The 23,290-nt window shown below is 37.8% G+C and overlaps 1 protein-coding gene across 3 annotated transcripts in view; it reads left to right on the top strand.

The window, feature by feature from the left end:
* Positions 1–9,648: 9,648 nt before the first annotated feature.
* Positions 9,649–23,290, top strand: part of TTK (TTK protein kinase) — a 50,428-nt gene continuing 36,786 nt past the window's right edge. For 2 of the 3 annotated variants that reach the window (XM_088024313.1, XM_028108080.2), the window contains exons 1-10: positions 9,649–9,729; positions 10,939–11,079; positions 15,179–15,398; positions 15,768–15,874; positions 18,692–18,835; positions 19,541–19,646; positions 19,804–19,876; positions 19,971–20,062; positions 21,506–21,593; positions 22,574–22,694. In XM_088024313.1, coding sequence (XP_087880439.1) covers positions 10,941–11,079; positions 15,179–15,398; positions 15,768–15,874; positions 18,692–18,835; positions 19,541–19,646; positions 19,804–19,876; positions 19,971–20,062; positions 21,506–21,593; positions 22,574–22,694 — 1,090 coding nt within the window. In that variant the 5' untranslated portion in view covers positions 9,649–9,729; positions 10,939–10,940. The other variant, XM_028108079.2, reaches the window with a different exon arrangement.

The following is a 23,290-nucleotide window of genomic DNA, read 5'->3' as shown; positions in this document are numbered from 1 at the left end:
CATAGCCTGGTGGGCAACACAGATTCATTTATTTATTCATTCAACAATTTTTATTAACTACCTACACTGCTACATACCATTCAATGTTTTTGGCATAATAATGAACAAGTAAGCAAGGAAGGATTTTAATTTCAAAATGCTTACTTGGTAGGAGTAGATAATAAACACAAGGATAATACACACAAAGATCAATATAAAATAAATACAGATAGGGTTAAGTACAGGGAAGGGAATAAGCATAGTGATATGATGACAAACAACTGAAAGGCCCCACTGAAGAGGTAATATTTGAACAGGAATCTAAAAGATGGAAAAGAGCCAACCACCAGAGATCTGCAGATGAGTGTTCTAGGTAAAAGCAACAATAAAAGGCAGGGCCCTTAGGTGAGAAAAAATTCAGTGTGTTCAGGAACTGAGAGGAAGCCAGGGAGCTAGAACTTAGTGAGAGAGAAGAAAGTGTGATGAGATGAGCTTAGAGAATCAGGAAGGGCCAAATAATATAGGGCCTTAAACTTTGATCAGGAGCATGGCTTCTTGCTTCAGTTACTAGGAATGCTATGGATGTTATAAGCAAGGGACAGTCATAATTTTAGAAATTACAGTAACAGGTGCTGAGATTTTTCATTTCCATTTTCTAACAGTACTCTCCCTCAAATCTCAAGAAACTAAAATTCTTATGAGCTGGTCCTGAGAAAATGTCAACTGGCACTATTCAGTGACTTACCACCAAGCTCATTCTTCACACTAACGTGTGGTGTCTCTACATTGACTCAAATAGCTGAACTCCTGCTTATTCCCTTTGGGGGCCATAAAATGGGACACTCCCTGAGACATCAGGGTGGCTCTGGTTTCCTCCTCTTCACTGGAGGATTTCCATACCAAGAATAACTATCTAGCAACTGCCCCTCCCAGGAGATTCATGGCAGTGAAACTTTTATAGGCCTACCTTTCACATTAGAACAGCCCTATTTTGGGGGTACATCGATGGCTCAGTCAGTTAAGTGTCTGACTCTTGATATCAGCTTAGGTCTTGATCTCAGGGTTGTGAGTTCAAGCCCCAGCATGGAGCCCACAAAAAAATTAAAACCAAACAAAAACAAAAACAAAACCAACACACACACACACACACACACACACACACACACACACACACACACACACGGCCCTATGTCGACGAATTTGGCAACATACACATAAAACTTGTGATCTAAAAGTCTTAGTAATAGTAAGGTAACAGGGAAAATGGCAGAGATGCCCTGCAGACCTGATAGGATCCTGAGAAGAGTGAGTGCAGCAGCCAAAGGAAGACAATTCAAATATTATGTAGTGACTGCCTGTTTTTTTTGTTGTTGTTTTTTAAGATTTTGTTTATTTGACAGAGAGAGAGAGACCATGAGTGGGATGGGGAGGGTGCAGAGGGAGATGGAGAATGAGAAGCAGACCCCCCAATGAGCAGAGAGCCTGATGCGGAGCTCAATCCCAGGACCCCAAGACCACGACCTGAGCTGAAGGCTGACACTTAACTGATTGAGCCACCCAGGCACCCTGGCTGTCTGTTCTTATATATGAACACTTGTGTAAAACCCAAGGGCCTCTCAGAAATAGTGGAGGAATGTGGATTTTTCAAAGAAACAGAAGGCTGAATTAGCAGGTAGGAAAGATTGAGTCACCAATAGGCTAAAATATGGAACACAGCTCCATCTTTAAAGTATCTTCTAAACATTTTGAAAATATTTGGGGCTTCCTGATGGGATTTCTCATTTATGTTTATTTTACTTTCATCCATTCGCCCACCATTAAAGAAATGTACGTGTGTGTGCATAATTACATTTATAGTTTTAACTCTATTAGTCACTATATATATTATATATGGACTGAATGTTTGTGTCCCCCTAAAAATTCATATGTTAAAATCCAAAATGTATGTGGTCATCATATTAGGACACCCCCAATGGGATGTGTTCTTATAAGAAGAGACTTTCTTCTCTCTCTCTCTCTCTTTCTCAGTTTGTACACAGAGGAAGGCCATTTGAGGGACATGCTGAGAAGGTGGCCATCTGCAAGCTGAGAAAGGAGGCCTCACTGGATATAACCCTGCTAGAACCTTGATCTTGGACTTCCAGCCTTCAGAACTGTGGGAAAATAAATTTCTGTTGTTTGATCTACTCATTTTCCTGCTTCTTTGAATAACTGGTCATGTTTTCAATTAGACATTGTGAATTTGATCTGGTTGGATTTTCATGTACTTCTATACATATTCTTAAGCTTTGTTTTAGAATGCAGTTAAATCATGTAGAAACAACTTGATCCTTTTAAGGCTTGCTCTTAAGTTTTGTTAGGCTGGACCAGTGCAGTCTTTAGTTTAGGGCTAGTTTTGCTCCAGTACTGAGGCAATATATAAGTTCTTTGTCTGATGCTCTGTGAACATGAACTATCCCTTGTTTTTTATGGCTCTAGAGATTATTCCCTCTGATCCTTTCAGCTCTCATTTTCCTTGGGGGAAAATAAGACACATGCACTCATTGGTACTCAGCCAGAGCCTCAAGAGGCCTCTCTGTAGATTTCCAGAATTCTCTCTCTGTCCTGCTTACTTTTTTTCTGGTACTCTGCCCTATGAACTTTAGCTGCCTTGGCCATCCCAGACTCCATCTTCTTAACTTATGGGGAATGCCAGGCAATGCCTGGCTTTCCCCCTTCCTATACTGCATCTTGGAAACTCTCTCCAGGCACTAACGTACAGACAATGTCAGGGCTCATTTGCTTGTTTCCTTGCGCTAAGGGATCATTGTCCTATGCTGTCTGGTATCTAATGCTTGAAAATGCTTGTTTCATTTATTTTGTGCAGCCTTTGTTGTTTCCAGAGAATAAATCTGGACTGTGTTTCTCCATCTTGGCTGGACTCTAATTATGTATTTGAGAACTTTATTTTTATAAACCTAAATTACGTTTATCCCTGTAGATTTCATATTGTTAATTTTATCCTTTTTAATTCTCTTCTGACATTTTGCCTTTTTTTGTTTTAATTAGTATGTGAAAAATGAATAAGCATTATTTCTATATGTTTGTCACACAGATAAAATATATAGTTTAGAGTAAGACCAGGGATAGAGTTCTGAGGCCTTCCACAAGGGATCAACCTGAAGTTCTCCTCAAACCATTAAGCAGTGTTCTTTGAGAATAATGGTCCATAGAGTTGCAGGATCATCTCACATTAACAGCATGGAGCTTACATTCACATCTCCTGTCCACAAAAACAGTAAGAGAGTCTTTATCACTTTCTTTGCAAAAATGAAGGTATTCTATGTTTATTGCCTTCCCTAAATTTAGAAACTGTCATAGTGAGAGTTTAGTTTATTCTATATGGCTTTTTTTTAATGAATCCATGTTGGTATCTGCAGATCTCTGCTTCTAAACAATTTTATATTCCAGAATTGAGCTAAAAATCCACATCCAGATTATATAGACCTACAGCTTCCAAATTTTACCTTTTCTAAAAAGAGTCACTTGTCCATTTTTTTGGTCTTGTTTATCATGACTTTTCAGAAACTGCCAACAATGTTTCTGGAACTATAACGCAAATTTTTTCAATATTCTGCTTATTATCTCCAATATATTACCCAGCTATGTGAGGTTCCTTCTATATAGCTGAGATTGAAAACATATGGCTAAAATTTTTTTAAAAAGTCACTGTGTCAGAAAATTTTAACAAAATTTAAATCTTTCTTATACAGCTTCACCTGGTAAGAGTTTCAACTGTATTTGTTTTTTGTTTTTTGGGTTTGTTTGTTTTTGAGAGAGAGAGAGAGAGAGAGAAGAGGGACAGAGGGAGAGAGAGGGAGAGAATCTCAAGCAGGTGCCACACCCAGAGCAGAGCTCAACACAGGGCTTACCTTCAGGACCCTGAGATCAGGACCTGAGCCAAAATCAAGAGTCAGATGCTTAACCAACTGATCCACCCAGGCACCCCAACCATATTTGTTTTTAAGATTGTCAGTTTGAGGGGTGCCTGGGTGGCTCAGTCGTTGGGCATCTGCCTTTGGCTCAGGTCATGATCCCGGGGTCCTGGGATCGAGCCCCGCATCGGGCTCCCTGCTCAGCGGGAAGCCTGCTTCTCCCTCTCCCACTCCCCCTGCTTGTGTTCCCTCTCTCTGTCTGTGTCTCTCTCTGTCAAATAAAGATACAAAATCTTAAAAAAAAAAAAAAGATTGTCAGTTTGAATGCTATTACCCATGATGGAGAAAAAAGAAAAATAGGAATCTTATTTGTCTTCTGTCATTTGTTAACATGATCTATTGTCTGAATAACTAAATAATACCTGGTATCCAAGTAGTAGTCCCAAACCATCACTGCTGTTTTCCTTGGTCAGAACATAATCTCAACTCTCATTGCCATTTCTCTTCATAATCCTGAAGTACTCTGTTGGCTGCCCTTGCCCCCCCTTTTTTTCTTTTGGAAGAGGCTTGGTCCATTCTGTGGTATGTAGCTTTCCTGTTATTATTTTTACAGGCTCCCACCATTCTTATAGGTTCACACCATTCCTATATGCACCCAAATCAGGTATACTAATAAGTTTTTAACCCTAGAATAATCACTGTGACTACATTCTGTAAAAACTTATCATCCAAATATGGGAAACAGTTTCTGCAACCAAAGTTTGGGATTTAGTGAACTCATGTAACAATGACTTCAATAATTGATTTTTTTTTTTAAAGCAACCATACTAACAGAAAGTCATCAGATTAGCAAAAAAAGTGACATGATGATAATGGCAAAGTTACACGGTCCAAATTTTATTTGTGTAAAAAAATGTGAAGCTTTCCATCTTGAAGTCATAACCTCTTGGTTAATTGTATTGTTTTGTGGAAAGCTTGACTGAAAATAAACAAGTTTATTTATGTCAGATGAAGTTGGTTTTAAGACAAACTAGTAATTGTGGTATATTATCTTCACTGGAACAACTTCATTTCCTTACTCATCTCTGGAGGTGGCCTCCCCTTGTTCTATGATTCCAATGGCCTGAATGAACAACAATTAAGGATCAAAATCTATTTGGATAGGTGAGTCAGAAGCATTGATTCTGGGTAAAGTAGGAAAGCCTTGGACACCCTCATCTGTAGATGTCTAAACACTTCAGTGGAACTATTCATCCCAATATGGCACATTGTTACATATCTCCCATGAAAACAATCAATAAAGCATTTAGCCAAGAATGGTATCTACTTTTGTTTCTGAATAGCTTATAATGATAACCTGTCAATAAATAGTTGCTGAGAATTGTGTAGGACACCGTAAAAAGGTTATTCAAGCACTTATAGGAAGCTTACATGGTTAGAAGCTTCTTGTCCTCAAGAAGTCTACAAATCTAGTAGAGGAAATAGGATTCTGAAGTACTCCAATGGTTGCAAACGTTAGTAATTAGCTAACATTCACTGAGTGTCTACAAAGTACCAGATACAATTCTAAGCACTCAGGATACTGTAATGAACAAAGTAGACAAAAATCCTGTACTGGGGCACCTGGGTGGCTCAGTCGTTAAGCGTCTGCCTTCGGCTCAGGTCATGATCCTAGGGTCCTGGGATCGAGACCCGCATCGGGCTCCCTGCTCCACGGGGAAGCCTGCATCTCCCTCTCCTACTCCCCCTGCTTGTGTTCCCTCTCTCGCTGTGTCTCTCCCTGTCAAATAAATAAATAAATTTTTTTTAAATCTTAAAAAAAAATTCCTGTACTTACGGAGCTTACATTCTAGTGGGGGAGTGGGTAGAGAGTCAGAAAATAAATAAGATAATAAGTAGGTCAGATGAGTAAAATTATAGGATTTTACCAAATCAAAACCTCAATGAGATATTACCTCACACCAGTCAGAATGGCTAAAATTAACAAGTCAGGAAATGACACATGTTGGCAAGGATGCAGAGAAAGGGGAACCCTCCTACACTGTTGGTGGGAATGCAAGCTGGTGCAGCCACTCTGGAAAACAGTATGGAGGTTCCTCAAAAAGTTGAAAATAGAGCTACCCTACAACCCAGCAATTGCACTACTGAGTATTTACCCCAAAGATACAAATGTAGTGATCTGAAGGGAGACGTGCACCCCAATGTTTATCGCAGCAATGTCCACAATAGCCAAACTATGGAAAGAGCCAAGATGTCCAACAACAGATGAATGGATAAAGAAGATGTGGTATACATATACAATGGAATATTATGCAGCCATCAAAAAACTGAAATCTTGCCATTTGCAACGACGTGGATGGAACTAGAAGGTATTACACTGAGCGAAATAAGTCAATGAGAGAAAGACATGTATCATATGATCTCACTGATATGAGGAATTCTTAATCTCAGGAAACAAACTGAGGGTTCTGTTCATTTATTAATCACAAAGCATTATGCTAAATGAAATAAGCAGAGAAAGTCAATTATCATATGGTTTCACTTATCTGTGGAACATAAGGAGTAGCATGGAGGACATTAGGAGAAGGAAGGGGAAAATGAAGGGGGGGAAATTGGAGGGGGAGATGAACCATGAGAGACTATGGACTCTGAGAAACAAACTGAGGGTTTAGAGGGGAGGGGGTGGGGGGATGGGTTAGCCTGGTGATGGATATTGAGGAGGGCACGTTCTGCGTGGAGCACTGGGTGTTATACACAAACAATGAATCATGGAACACTACATCAAAAACTAATGATGTAATGTATGGTGATTAACATAATAAAATAAAACTTAAAAAAATCTATAGGATGTTATAGACCACTGCTGGAAATACAATGCAAAACACATATGTAATTGTCAATTTTCCATTAACCATATTAAAAAGTAAGAAGAAATAGGTGAAAGTAAATCTCATTAAATTTTTTATTTTGGAATAATTTTTGGTTTACACAAAGGTTGTAAATGTAGTACAGAAAATTGGGTGTATACTCTTCACTCAATTTCCCTATTTTTAAGGTCTTATATAACTGTGATATATTTGTCAAAATGCTACCCTACGACCCAGCAATTGCACTACTAGGTATTTACCCCAAAGATACAAATGTAGTGATCTGAAGGGGCACCTGCTCCCCAATGTTTATAGCAGCAATGTCCACAATAGCCTAACTATGGAAAGAGCCCAGATGTCCATCAACATATGAATGGATAAAGATGTGGTGTGTGTACACACACACACACACACACACACACACACACACACACACAAATGGAATACTACTCAGCCATCAAAAAAATGAAATCTTGCCATTTGCAATGACCTGATGGAACTAGAGGGTATTATGCTAAGCAAAATCAGTCAGAGAAAGACAATTATCATGCAATCTCACTCATAGGTGGAATTTAAGAAAAAGTGTACCAACACTGGTACATTACTATTAACTAAATCACATTTATTATTTGGATTTCATCATTTGCCCATTAATGTCCACTTTCTGTTCCAGGATCCAATCCATGATACCATATTGCATTTAGTTGTCATGTCTCCTTAGTCTCCTCTGGTCTGTGACAGGGGATATTAATTTTAATAATATATCTTATTTAATACACTATATAAAAATATCATTTCAAACTGTGATCAATATTTACATTATCCATTATATATTTTACATTATTTTTTCATACTAAGTCTTCAAAATCCGTGTGTATTTATACTTAAAACATATAAGCACTTTCACAGAAAGTACTTAATCTGCATTTAGGTCTCACAAGATTTACATTTGAAAAAGTAGGTTCACATACTCAGGTTCTAAACATACTTAAAAGTCTTCCAATAATTGCCCCGAATGTCAGGTTTTAATGAACTTAATTAATTTAAAAATTCAGTTCTTCAAATGCACTAGCCACATTTCAAGTGCTCAATAGTCTATGTAGCTAGGAATTATCATATTGAACAGTACAGCTCTAGATCATTCTAAGGACTTCTGGCTTTTATTCTGGGTGAGACAGGGAGCTCTGAAGGGTTTGGAGCAAAGGAGTGACGTGATGTGATTAATTTAAGAATACTCTGCTGTGCTGGAGAATAAATTGAAGTGAGGCAAAGGCAGACACAAGGAGACCAGCCAGGAGGCTACTGCACTAATCCAAGTGATGAAGGACTAGGCTGGTAACAGTGAAAGGTGAGAAGTGATAGGATTCCAGGAATACTTTGCTGGACCTAACACAATCTGCCTATAGATTGTATGTGGTGTTATGGATGACCCCAAAGATTTTGGCCTAAAAATTAGGACAACGAGATTGTCTTTTACAGAGAAGATTTTGTAAGAAGCAGGTTTGGGGGATAAGGGAGAAGAAGATGGGAGGGTGTTTTAGACATTTTCAGTTTTTAGGTACCCATGAGACAGTTAAGTGGAGATGTTAATTAGGCAATGAATATATGATTCTGGAGTTCAGGGGAGAGAGCTCAGCTGGAAATATAAATTTGGGAGTCATTAGCATATAGTTGGTGTTTAAAAATTGAGATTACTAAAGGAATGAATATATAGAAAGAAGTGTTAGGGTGAGGTTATTCAGCAGTTGTATTTTTAGGACGATTCAAATTTTGAAATCAGGCCCCAAGAGAGCAACAGAATTGGTGGAATAATAATTCCTTCCAAGTTAAAGCAGTGTTAGACGCAACGGTGTAAAGGTGGTGATCACCCAACCGTGGTCTACGGCAGATGATTCTGTTCTGCTGAGGTAAAAATACATAGCCAGTAGATCTAGAAAGATGCAGTAAGTGAGGAAAGGCTTTCTTGCTGGCTAAGTAGCTAGCCAGAGCTGGGAATGCGAGGGTTCTAAGGACAGTTTTGGAGTTAACAAGTGACAGCTGTAGTCTCTTTCCTACACATACACAAAACCAACCAGCCTGTTCTACCGTACAGCATATGTCCTAATGCTGGTACAACAAAGACACCTCTTCGATTGGCAGAGAAAGTGTTGCCTTGAACCACAAAGCCACTTTAACAGCAAAGGCCCAGCACGGGTGGATTACTAGGGAGGTGCTTTCCCTGAGGGCACCTGAGCTCCTGAATGGGACAAATTCGGAGGGAGGGGGCTGATCAGGCGAGTTCGGGCCGCTGCAATCCAGACGGGCTTGCGAATTCTGCACAGAATTCTTGACAAAGGGGAGGGCCTTGGCTTGAAGAAGCGCGGAGTTACTTATTTTAGGAGAGCGGAAAGGCACAAATGGAAGGCTCAAGGACAAAAAACGCAGATTCTTGCGCAGGCCGCAGAGTTGAAGGTAGCTCTGCGAACGAACCGTTCTTGCCATAGCCTCCCTAAGCCGGGCAGTGGGGAGAGCGAAAGACGGAATCCGGAGGCAGTGCGGCGGCAAGGGCCGACTCACAGGCCATCTTTTAGGTCCTGATGCTCGGGGCAACGGACCCCATCACTATTTTCCTCTCACCAGGTAGCTCCGCCCAGGGGTGACTCCCTCCCCGGCAAAAATTTGGCCTGGTTAAACGAGAACGTGCAGGAATATTGGCCTATTGACAGTCCGGGAACGCCCACCAAATACGAGCACCTAGGTGCCGCCGGCGCTGACCGGGTGGAGTCGGAGCGCAGGAACCTCCTAAGGCGGAACTGGCGGATCGCAGGGAGCCGGGCGGTGCCAACGCACACAAGCCAATTACGGCAGACGCTTCCACGTGACTAGAACTGACCAATAGGCAGTCGCGACGATAGCGGCGGGGAAATTCAAACGTGTTTGAGGAGAGGGGTCTGGATTCCATCTTTTCTTCCTTACTCCGCTTTCTGGTGGTGAGTTCTCCCTCGCGGGCACACGGAGGAACGGCGGCGGCCGGTGTGTGGGCTCCTTAGCCGCGAGGGTCGGTGAGTGGTTAGGGCGAGGCGGGGAGGACTCAGAGCCTGGTAGAAGACGTGGGGCGCGGCTAAACGAACTGAAGGGGGAGAGGAGGTCTCGCTGCTTCCGCCAATCCAGCGGGTGGTGAGGCAGATTTTGTTGAGGACCCAGGAAACAAGAGGTGGGTGTGTACCTCGCTGAAGAGGGCCTGGCGGGCACCTGGGGAGAGTTTTGGGGACATGAAATCGTCTCCCAAAAGACACGCCCTCTTGTCTGGTGTTTTATAACAGGGAGAGGAGACAGTGACCCCGTTCTGACAGTTACCTTTTGAACCTGACTTCAAATAGTACTATCTAGCTGCCCACTTTATCGCCCCTTTTCATTGTCAAACTCGAGGTCAGGGGCGGCATTAATATCAGGTACTCTGGCCTACTGGGTTAATGTCTGAGAATCACAAACCTGAGATTGACAGGAAGAACGACTGCAGACACTTTGCAACATCACCACCGTGCAGATGAGCAAGTGCTGGTGCTATAAGAATGCAGTAGATTTTTGGTTTTAGAATGATTAAGATAGCAAATCATAATTCTGCCAGATAGGCATAAGAACAAGCCTTCTGATACCCCCTTATCAATAAAAGGCAATAATGTGTATATATTCTGCTTTGAACGCACTTGCAGTGTGCAGGCTTACTCGCGTACAGCAGGTGAATAAAGGAATGGTTTTCATTATCAAAAATATTCTTTATGTCTGTATGTCACTACAAGAATCCAAGCAAACATTCCCTCACATTTTAAAAAATGACTGAATTTGCAGATGGCCCAGAGGAAATAATTCTGGAAAAAGAGTGAAAGGAAAGTGTGGAAGAAAAATGGAAAGTTTGAAAGCAAGGAGGGGCAGCAATTTCTGTGTTGTGCAATGGCTTCACTGAAGTTCTGCTGGGAAGAAAAGGTGTATCTGGTCTATTGGAAACCTTGCTGTACAAATTACAAGGATATGCTGTTGTTTTTATGCGCATAGTTTCACAAATACTACTCTGATAATATCTGTGTTTAGATGTGTTCGTATAACTACCCTCTGGGTTCTAAAAGGCTAGCTGAGACATTTTTTCTTTAATGCTAGTAAAAAGGAATGATGACAGTTCAATTTTTTTTTTTTTGCCTTAGAAATGGAGGCTGAGGACTTAAGTGGCAGAGAATTGACAATTGATTCTATAATGAACAAAGTGAGAGATATTAAAAATAAATTTAAAAATGAAGACCTTACTGATGAGCTAAGCTTGAATAAAGTCTCTGCTGATACTACAGGTGAGTTCCTTTTCTTTGAGTGCCCGCTAAGGTAAAGGAATGAAGTGTTAACTACTTGTATTTCATAAATGTAATTTTCTCAGTAATTGTTGCTTGCCAATTAGTCTACAAACACTTTATATTTTAACCCTTCTGTGTGGAAATGTTCCACAATTTTCTGCTTTCTTAAAAACAGAAACTTACTACAGCATGCTCTTAACTCTTCCATTACTGTCAGCTGTTAATTCTGTTTATACGCCTGCCATCAGTAGATATGCCATTTTTTTTTCCATTCTTTTTTTGCTGCAAACTGAGAAAAATGTGAATCTTAATGAAATTATGGTATAAACTTAAAGTCAAACACTCAATTTTTGATAGGGGAGAATCTTCCTATTACTCCCCCTTTAATTCTCTTCTCCCTTGCTTATTACTCTGTTCCAGCGACAGTGGCTTCCCTATCTCTCCTATGTGCTAGACCAGCTTATATCCCAATCCCTTTGTTCTTGCTCTCTGCCTTGAACACCACTCCCGAGATAATCTGCGAACTCTTAGCTTTTCCAGGTCTGTTCACAGGTCCTCTCAGTGAGGCCTTTCCTAACTCACTTATTTGAAATAGCAACCTACTGGTTTGGGCATGTGTATCCTTTCCCTGTATTATTTTTCTCCATAGCATTAATCACCTTATATCTAATTTACTCATAAATTTGTTTGTTGTCTGTCTCCTCCACTAGAACATGAACTCCATAAAGGCATGATTTTTATCTGTTTTGTTATATCTGCAGGGCTTAGAATGGTGCCTGGCATGTAGTGGATACTTACATTTTTATTGGGTGATGAATCAGTAAAAGTGCCCAAAGTTTAATACCCTAGCTTTATGAACAGTTAGCTCAGAAGCCTAATTCGCTCTCTATTTCAGATTATTGAGGTTGTTTGAAAAGTGACCTTTGGATAAATTTGTTATGTCTATACTGACCTTTAAATGGATGAGGGATTAAGTGGAAGAACCTGAAATCTAGTCATGATGGTAGATCATATTCAATTGAAACAACCTAGAAAATGATCATTTTGGTGTTAAGCAAAATCTTAGTAGAATATTACCATACTTTATTATGTGTACTTAAATAATGTTAAACCTTGCACACCAAGATGAATCCTTATTTAAAATTCTTAGGTCGGGGCACCTGGGTGGCTCAGTCAGTTTAGTGTCTGCCTTGGGCTCAGGTCATGATCCCAGAGTCCTAGGATCAAGTCCTGTACTGGGCTCCCTGCTTGTTCAGGATCCTGCTTCTCCCTCTGCCGCCCCACCCCCCTGCTTGTGCTGTCTCTTGCACTCTCTTTCAAATAAATAAATAAAGTCTTAAAATAAAATTCTTACCTCACTCAAAACTGTGGATACTTGATATATATTGATAACTGGGATATAAGACATTATCATAAATATTGAGGGAAATCCAAAGATTAAAACCATGGTTTCTAGGTGACAAAAATCTATGTAATCACTACACTGCACTGTGAAATGTTTAGCATCAAATAAATACTGACACAATAAGGCACAAATTAAGTTCTGAGTAGAGGGAGAATGGAGTACTCAGAGACCTGAGGAATTCATTTGCAAACACAGTGTTTTTGTTTTGTAAATTTTATTTAAATTCAATTAATTAACATATAATGTATTAGTTTCAGAGGTAGAGGTCAGTGATGCATCAGTCTTCTGTAACACCCAGTGCTCAGTACTTCACGCACCCTCCTTAATGTCCATCACCCAGTTACGCATCTCCCCACCCTCTTCTCCAGCAACCCTCAGTTTCTTTCCTATGATTAAGAGTCTCTTTTGGTTTGTCTCCCTCTCTGAGTCATCTTTTATTTTTTCCTCTCTTCCCCTATGATCCCGTTTTTTTTCTTAAATTCCACCTATGAGTGAGATTGTGTGATAATTGTCTTTCTCTGACTGACTTATTTTGCTTAGCATAATACCCTCTAGTTCCATCAGGTCATTGCAAATGGCAAGATTTCATTTTTTTTGATGGCTGAGTAGTATTCCATTGTGTGTATATGTATATATATACACCACATCTTTATCCATTCATCTGTTGATGGACATCTGGGCTCTTTACATAGTTAGGCTATTGTGGACATTGCTGCTATAAACATTGGGGTGCAGGTGCCCCTTCAGATCACTACATTTGTATCTTTGGGGTAAATACCCAGTAGTGCAATTGCTGGGTTGTAGGGTAGCTCTATTTTCAACGTTTTGAGGAACCTCCATACTGTTTTCCAGAGTGGCTGCACCAGCTTGCATTCCCACCGACAGTGTAAGAGGGTTCCCCTTTCTCTGCATCCTCGCCAACATGTGTCATTTCCTGACTTGTTAATTTTAGCCATTCTGACTGGTGTGAGGTGGTATCTCATTGAGGTTTTGATTTGTATTTCCCTGATGTCCAGTGATGTGGAGCATTTTTTCATGTGTCTGTTGGCCATTTGGGTGTCTTCTTTGGAGAAATGTCTGTTCATGTCTTCCGCCCATTCCTTGATTGGCTTATTCTTTAGGTGTTGAGTTGGATAAGTTCTTTATAGATACTGGATACTAGCCATTTATCTGATACTTGCAAATATCTATGCTCATTCTGTCAGTTGTCTTTTAGTTTTGCTGACTGTTTCCTTTGCAGTGCAAACTTTTTATCTTGATGAAGTCCCAATAGTTCATTTTTGCCTTTGTTTCCCTTGCCTTCTAGTAAGAAGTTGCTGTGGCCGAGATCATAAAGGTTGCTGCTTGTGTTCTCTTGGATTTTGATGGATTCATATCTTACATTTAGGTCTTTCATCCACTTTGAGTCTATTTTTGTGTGTGGTGTAAGGAAATGGTCCAGTTTCATTCTTCTGCATGTGGCTGTCCAATTTTCCCCAACACCATTTGTTGAAGAGACTGTCTTTTTTCCACTGGATATTCGTTCCTGCTTTGTTGAAGATTAGTTGACCATAGAGTTGAAGGTCCATTTCTGGGTTCTCTATTCTGTTCCATTGATCTATGTGTCAGTTTTTGTGCCAGTACCATACTGTCTTGATGATTACAGTTTTGTAATAGAGCTTGAAGTCCGGAATTGTGATGCCACCAGCTTTGGTTTTCTTTTTCAATATTCCTTTGGCTATTTGGCATCTTTTCTGGTTCCAACACAGTGGTTTTTAGACCTTTTGCAGACAAATTTGTTAGGAGCTCAATGGAAGGGAGGTAAAAAAAATGGAAAATGAAATAATATCAGGCCAGATTAAATTTAAAATAAAAAAGCAGAGTAATGAATATGTTATGTTTTAGTAAAAAGCAGAAACAGTAATTTTGTTTATTAAAGCAAAGATTTTGCCCTATTGAAGGCAACTGAAACTGATAGAAGGAATGATGATAATTGCTTTGGGAAATCTGAATTTAATAATGTTTAGTAATGACTAAAATATCCCAAACAGGAGACTGACATTAATTCAATTTGTCCTTTTAAAACAATTGACAGTAAAGAAAGTAAAAAAAAAATAAATTACAACATGAAAATTATGGAGAAATGTGGGTAACTTGCAGGGAGAAGAAAATAACCATACCAGTTACTTATCTTTTATAAATTGTTTTTGTTTAATTGGATTAAAAGTAAGTTTGAGATATATGGAGATAATGTTGGATGGGTGAGGTTGTAAAGAAGGTTATGTTAGGAATGGGGCAATAAGTTTTAAAATTTTTAATGAATAAGTCACTGATGAAGAATTTTCTAACAAAGGTGTTACAGGTGGTTGTGGGAGAGGCTTAGGTTTTCTTTGGATAGTTAGGGGGCTGAAATAGAATTATGTTGCTAGAGCATAAAATTTTCTTAGACTACATATGGCCTTTTAAAAGCTACTTATAAAAAAGCTTATTTCCAAAGTTTCTTTCCTTCAAAATATGTAACTTTAGGAATAAAATAAACTCTTATAAAGGCATACATGCAGTAAATAAGTTGCTCATATTTATAGGAATTGTTAAAGTTTTACAGTGTTTTAAGGACCTTATGTACATTTATACTGAGAGTATAAATTATTAACTAATTTGAAAGGAAAGTTTAATTTGGCATTTGTTTTGGTATATTTTGTTTCTCTTATTCAGATAACTCGGGAACTGTTAACCAAATTATGATGGCAAACAACCCAGAGGACTGGTTGAATTTGTTGCTCAAACTAGAGAAAAACAGTGTCCCCCTAAATGATGCTCTTTTAAATAAATTGATTGGTCGTTACAGTCAAGCAATTGAAGTCCTTCCTCCAGATAAATATGGCCAAAATGAGAGTTTTGCTCAAATTCAAGTGAGATTTGCTGAATTAAAAGCGTAAGTATTCACTTTTTAACTACATTAACTAACTACATTACATAGCACATAACTACATTATAAAAGAAACATGTCAGGATTAATTATAAGAAAATTAATATTTTTTAACCAAATCTTTTTGTTTATAATTAATAAGTGAGTATTGTAAACTCTGTTTGCTATGTACATATTTCCACAAAAGTTACATATTCTGGACTCTGCCTAAAAAGATTTTAAAAACTAACTGATTAGTATTTAATTTTACACACAGAGAAAAACAACATGCCATGTCCCTTGGAAAATTGGAAATGGAAAATTGAATGAGGAGTTATCAAACTTAAGTAGCTATGTCCTTTTTCTTAAAATGTGACTCTATAATCTTTATTACAGTATTCAGGAGCCGGACGATGCCCGTGACTACTTTCAGATGGCCAGAGCGAACTGCAAGAAATTTGCTTTTGTGCATGTATCTTTTGCACAGTTTGAACTATCGCAAGGTAATTTGAAAGTGTCAAGTTCAAATTTTAAGTAATAGATAACTTCCTGCTGTTACTCAGACTGTAATGTTAAATCATACATATGAAGTAGAAATTTGAGGCGAAAGGCATGGAAGTTGATCAGATGAGAATATGGGAGAAGAATGCCACCAGAGTGTAAATGCAGAGAATATTTGTTATACTAGCTTTTCTACTTGTAAGGCATAATCCAGGGAAATAAGCATGAACATCGTATTTGTGCTATTAATTAGATTCAGGAAATGTCTAAAGGAAAGTGGCTTTTTTACTGCATATTTGAGCAATAGAAGGATATCAAATAAGTTAGCACTTAGATAAATTTTCCTTATGCTGTGGTTTCATACTATAAAATAGATATCAAAATATAGCATTAATTGGTACTTCCGCTTTTTAATTAAAAAGAAAACTGCTGTAGAAGCTTTTATTTCTTGTTCATTTGATTCTTGCTTAGTCTGGACTTTTTGGACTTTTGGATAGAACCATGGCAAACTCTCAGACATTTTTAGCCTACCTATTCTTTAGTCTTTTTCTCATTTTCTGGGACTTTGGGATCCATGCTCAGTCTGCCCTCTAGCCACATTCCTAATTTTCCCTCTGCGCCAACCCTGATCCCATTTACTACCAGTGATACACATATCACTAATTGGTTTGGCTCAGCCAGAATCCCCATCATCGTGCCCATAAGCAGGGCTCAGTCATTGGAGTGTATTTCCCAGGATTGAGGTTGGAGAAAAGCATTGTAAAAACTCAGGAAATGGTTTGAAAACCCTGAACTTTTACTTACTTACTTACTTACTTACTTATTTATTTATATTTTTTTAAAACATTTGATTTTTATTTATTTGACAGATAGAGAGACAGCGAGAAAGGGAACACAAGCAGGGGGAGTGGGAGAGGGAGAAGCAGGCTTCCCGCTGAGCAGGGAGCCCGATGTGGGGCTCGATCCCAAGACCCTAGGACCATGACCTGAGCTGAAGGCAGACGCTTAACGACTGAGCCGCCCCACTTTTACTTATTTATAATATTTCTGTGTCCTAGTTATCTGAATCATCTCTAATCTATCCTGTGTACTGTCAGGTGACTTTAAAAAAAAAAATCGTTCCTTTTTTGCCTAGGAAAATTGATTACTCCTTGTTTATTAGAGTAAGTTTGGCCAGACCTTTAATACCCTCTCTTTCTTCATTTTACTTAAAACATTTGTTGAAGTATTATGGCCTATCAACAGTAACATAAATTTTTGTATCTTTAGAACATATAAATATTGAAAATCTCAAATTTTCGGGGTGCCTGGGTGGCTCAGTCATTAAGCATCTGCCTTCGGCTCAGGTCATGATCCCAGAGTCCTGGGATCGAGCCCCACATCAGGCTCCCTGCTCAGCGGGAAGTCTGCTTCTCCCTGTCCCACTCCCCCTGCTTGTGTTCCCTCTCTCGCTGTGTCTCTCTCTGTCAAATTAATAAATAAAATCTTTAAAAAAAAAAAATCTCAAATTTTGTTATCTGTAAAAAAGAAATAAACTTTATCACTGCAATGTAGTATTGGCCTCAAGGTCAAAATTGTGATTATTTTAAACAAAGTTATGAATAGGCTCTCAGGAAATAAACACATCTCTGAAATCCTATGTGTAGTTTGGTGTGTATGTATATTTTTGTAGTGTTGGAAGACATTGCATAGTTTTTATCAGACTCTCAAGGGGATCTATGACCTTATTAAGCTCCCTAATACTAGTTCTTATCTAAGCCTGCCTTTCTTCCTTTGCTGCCCTAAAATGCTCAAATCCTGAAATACCAGTACTCTGAATAAATGTTTACTTAGCCACTATCAGATATATTTATATTCTTAAATTTGTAAACTGTCAGAAACTAGAGACCATCTCTTAATCATTTTTAAATCTGAAGTGCCAAGTGTGTAGCATAGCTGAGTGGCTCCCATAAATGCTGATAACACATTCCCTACGATCCATGATGTATACATTTGATATTTAGAAATCAAATTCTAGACAAAATATATTAAGTTTGCAGTTGAAAGGAAATGTGATGATTTGTTTGTAGTCAGATAATTTTTGTAGTCTCAAGTATTTTGCATTTTTGGGATAGTATATCTAAGTCTGGTAGCTAAAGACTAATCTTTGTTATTACTTTTTAAAATATGAGTCCTTTTGATAGAGGATTCCCTTTAGCAAAAGATGTTGACCTTAATAACTAAATGTTGTCATGAATGATAATTATTATACTGCATTGTAATAGGTTGGTGTTCTTGGGACTATAATAACATCTAGGGCTTAGTTTTCCCTTTTACTGAGTTCCTTAAGTTTCTGTTTTATTTGGTTTTTGCTACCCCCACTTTATACTGCTTTGTTATATTTCTTTCATTTTTGAAAATGGACAATGGTGATAAAGCTAATGCATAATTATGTTAATTACATATTACATAGGTAAACTATTTGACAGGAATTATTACCAAAAGAGAAATTGCTTTTATTTGCTTATGAAATAAGGTACATGAATCTTGGAATAAATATTTTTGCCTAAGTCTTTTAAATTTTTCCCTAGGGGGAGGGGGGTGGGGGGATGGGTTAGCCTGGTGATGGGTATTAAAGAGGGCACATTCTGCGTGGAGCACTGGGTGTTATGCACAAACAATGAATCATGGAACACTACATCAAGAACTAATGATGTAATGTATGGTGATTAACATAACAATAAAAATTTTAAAAAAATTTTTCCCTAGGTCCTGATGAATAAGTATCTGGGGAATGAAGATTACTGCATTAAAATGACATTTATTTTTTACTTTGTTAGGTAATTTCAAAAAAAGTAAACAACTTCTTCATAAAGCTGTAGAATGTGGAGCAGTACCATTGGAAATGCTGGAAATTGCCATTCGGAATTTAAACCTTCAAAAGAAGCAGCTGCTTTCAGAGGAGGAAAAGAAGAGTTTATTAGGTAAATGTATTAATGTGTGCTACTACTTTCCTGTGGTAGATTGTCTGTAAAAAAGAATACAGGGTAGTATTTTATTTATTTAAAGATTTTATTTATTTGAGAGAAAGCATGTGCACAAGTGAGGTGTGGAGGGAAGGGGGGAGCAGAGGGAGAGGGAGAAGCAGATTCCCTGGGGAGCAGGGAGCCTAATGCAGGGCTCCATCCCAGAACCCCAGGATCATGACCTGAGCTGAAGGCAGACGATTCACCAACTGAGCCACCCAGGTGTCCCCAGGATAATATTTTAAAGAAAAATACCATCTTTGTAGAATGATCAAAATCTAAGATTAAATTTTAGATGTAAAGGAGGTAGGACTTTTAGAAGTAACAAAATATTTATTAACCCTTTTGGAATTTTTTCCCCCCTAGTCAAACTCATTAGTAACACATTAAAAACAATTCAGTCTAAGCAAGAGAATGAATTTATTTTTAGAAATAGGGACTGTGCCTTTATTCTGGGGAAATAGGTATGTCATGAGTCAGTTGCAAAGTATAGTTAGAAGATTATCTTCATAACACCTTCATGTCTGTATATCTTATTTGAGGACAAATGTTTACCATAAATTATCTTTTTAAATATTCTTATTTGTGAGATTACTTTTTTTGTGTATTCCTTATATCTTTATGAGTTTGACTACAATTTAAAAATTTTTACAACATCTACAGTATTGACTGTTCAAGAATCATTCCCCAGTTCACTTGGACACTTACAGAATAGGAACATCAGTTGTGATTCCAGAGGACAAACTACGAAAGCCAGGTTTTTGTATGGGTAAGGAAACTAAATCTGTTTTTTAAATGTTCATCATATATTTACATTATTTATAAACCTGCATGTGTATTTTAATGTTATGGTAATAACATTAGCAATTAATAGAAATACATATGTTAATATTATTCTTTTAAAAATTGGGGTCTTTTCTTTATAGAGAGAACATGCCCCCTCAAGATGCAGAGATAGGTCATCGAAATCCCTTGAAACAAACGAACAAAGCTAAACGAGTAAGTTATTTTTAATCTACCTTGATTAAAGTGATAGCAGTGAGGTATATGTTTATTTCCTAGTTGGTTACTTAATCTTTCAAAACATTTTTAGTCATGCCCATTTGGAAGAGTCCCAGTTAATCTTCTAAGTAGCCCGGATTATGGGAAGACAGATGGTTCAGTTGTACCAAGTTTTACAAAAAGGTATGTTTGAATTTTAATTTTTTGTTTTCAGTACTTAAAGATTGATGACAGAGTGGTCACAAAGTCTTTTATTGCCTAATAGTAATTATCATTAAATTTTTATTTAGTATTAAAGGTTACCGAGTCTAAATGCTATTAGGAAGAGAGGAATGACTTTACTTTTTCACTCATTAAAAATTAAAGGAATGGGAGTGCCTGGCTGGCTCAGTCGGTGGAGCATGTGACTCTTGATTTTAGGGTTGTGAGTATGAGCCCCATGTTGGGTGTAGAGATTACTTAAAAATAAAATCTTAAAAAAAGAAATTGAATGATTAACAAATTAGGAAACACAGCAGAAAAAATATTAGGTCAATATTAAGCTTAAAAGTTTATGCAGATGTTCCTGGGGTAAAAACTCCTATTTGGACATTTCTTGCTTATGGATAGCCTCTCTGGTAATAATCTCTTCTTCATGTGTATGAATGTCTTCATAGCAGGGGCAGGAACAATTTCTTTGCTAGCAGGTTCAAGGAAAAGAGCTGCTATCAATGGGAAAGAGGATGAATTCACTCATTTGCTTCAGAGCCCAGGGTATCAAGAGGTGGAGAAGGGCACTTAGAGATAAAATATTGTTCATCACATCCAGTGTGTTCTTCTTCCTTCAAGTTGAGTGTTTATCCCCTTAAAAGAAGTGGGAATCTAGTATGGCAGCTTAGCTAAGGAAATTTTTCTGGTCTGTTCTTAACTCTAATCATTCTTGATTTCTTATTTCTATTAGAAAAGGCTCCTTGGATTCCAGAGAATCATTTTGCAAATAAACTTCAGAAGTACAACTGCTTGTTCTTAGTTGACATCCTCTTTAACCAACTGAGCCACCCAGGCGCCCCAATTGACATCCTCTTTAATTAAAATCCTGTCATGCTTAGGGCTTGACTAAAGATAGATATTAAGAGAGCATTTTCTTATGAGATGACTTTTGTCTTCTCCATTTCAAATACCTAGCTGAAGAATAAAGGAGACTTTCTCCCACTATAAAAAAATAAGAACAAAAACAAACCAGCCATTTTCTCGGTGCTTGTTATGTTAGACTATATGCTAACCAGTGTGGAGGCCCGTGGGAAGGCTTATACTCTAGTTCTTAAGCTGTTTACAATCTGAAGTGTAGTTTCACCTACATACTGCTGTCCCATTCTCCTTTACTACAGTCATACTTAGCTGCAACTCTTACTTAATACATAATGAAGTACTACTTACCTCTATTCCTTTTGTCATTGCCCAGCTCCTAATTTAGTTATATTTGTACTATAATCATGCAATTTTTTTAAAAAAAATTTTTTTTCAAGAGATCTTTCTAATTAAGTGTACATATTGCTAAAAAGTCAACTTTAAAATGGAAAAAAAAAACACACTGAAAAGATTAATTTCAAGTTAAGCATTAAAACTATTTTGTTTTGTGGGTAATAGACAGACCTCTGGATCAGAACGCCGAGATATGATTGTGCCTGCATCTAAATCAACTGGAAATGAGTCCAGTGAATTGAGACATTTAAAGGTATTTTAATTTTTAAATCTTTAATGGAGCAAGGATTCCTGATCCAGGATCCATGAAGTTTTTCCTGGGGAAGGGTTCCAATGGTGTTCCTGCAGTCCTGAGAGATATAGGACTACTAATGGAAAGTGATACAGAAGTCCTAAACTGTTCCTCCAAAATTGAGGTGGTAGCAAAATGATCGATGATCTCTTGGGATAACTTTGAAGTAACAATTATTATGCATATGTTTAAGCAGATTAGTTGGCCTGGATTTGGGAATAGGTTAGGGAGCCATTCCCCCCAACTTTTGTTTCTTGGTGTGTTTAATCATAGGATCTGACAAGGTATCTTATACAGCAATGAGGGTAAATGTGATGTGTCTTTGTAAATTCAAAAGATAAAATTTTATTAGTCTCTGATGCACTGATTTTTAGGGGTTATACTATTCTTATTGTACTTGAGTTCAACCACTGACCTCACAATGTGGATCTTTTCAATTTGTATTTTTTGTGATTCCTCTCTTCCATGGTCTATGCTTATTTTAACTAATCACAGCTATCTTAGAGTATAGAGCATAATTATATCAAAAGTTTACTTTTTGGATTTAGAATAATTACTGTTTCAGACTTAAACAAATCTTAATTTTCATTAATGTTATTTTTGGGATAAAATACAATCACAGTAACAAAATAATGAGACATGTCTTATGTTGGATTCAAAATTGCAATCTCTCTTTTTAATTGAATATATTTTAGCAGTTGATTATGTCCATTGAAAGCACATTGCCCAAATATATGGTTATGGACATTCCCGATGCTCTAGTCAGTAATTCAAGAAATTAATCTGTTCTCAGTTTGTGAGTCTACATCTGATGATAGTAGATAATTTAGTTAGCAATCTTTTCACATAAATGAGACTCAGTATTTCGAACACTAAGACACATTAGTGCTGTTGTTGTTTCTGAGACTTTATTTTTTTGATATCTTGTTCTTTTTATGTAGTCTATTCAAAATATCCATTCCAAGGAACCTCTGATGTCAGATGAGAAGAGTTCTGAACTTATTACTGATTCACTAACCCTGAAGAATAAAACGGAACCAGGTCTTCTAACAAAATTAGAAGGTAAGAGAAACAAAATAAGCTTTCTTAATTAAGAATACCACTTTAGGGACACCTGGGTGGCTCAGTTGGTTAAGCGCCTGCCTTCGGGTCAGGTCATGATCCCAGAGTCCTGGGATTGAGTCCTGCATGGGCTCCCTGCTCTGCAGGGAGCCTGCTTCTCCCTCCCCCTGCTTGTGCATGCTCTCTCTCTCTCTCTCTCTCTCTCTCTCAGATAAATAAATAAATAAAATCTTAAAAAAAGAAAGAACACCACTTTGTTGCTTGTGAAAGTTGACTAGCCATCTAAGAATTACAATGTAAGACTGTATCTATATCCCTTTATCTTGTGTGCCAGTTGAATTAAATAGAATGTATGAAAAAATATTGAATTCTGTAGCAACAGAAGTTTATTTGCCTAAAAGGTGCCTAGAAAGAAGAGTGGAGGGAAAGTACAATGGGACTGAGTTAGGTTTCTCAGTTGGCTTGACCAAATACTTTCTGGAAAAAACACAGAAGCTGTACTGCCTATAGGAAAGTTCTCTCTTTTCTCTTTTATCAAACATTTGATTTTCCACCATATGAGTACCATGATAAATTTTCTAAGGGCATATAAATGA

This window comes from Eumetopias jubatus, unplaced genomic scaffold, assembly GCF_037043125.1.
Source record: "Eumetopias jubatus isolate StellerSeaLion01/CBP00866 unplaced genomic scaffold, mEumJub1_p1.0 scaffold_6, whole genome shotgun sequence".
Lineage (NCBI taxonomy): Eukaryota > Metazoa > Chordata > Mammalia > Carnivora > Otariidae > Eumetopias > Eumetopias jubatus.
The sequence above is the reverse complement of the archived record's forward strand: the minus strand, read 5'-3'. Positions and strand labels throughout refer to the sequence as shown.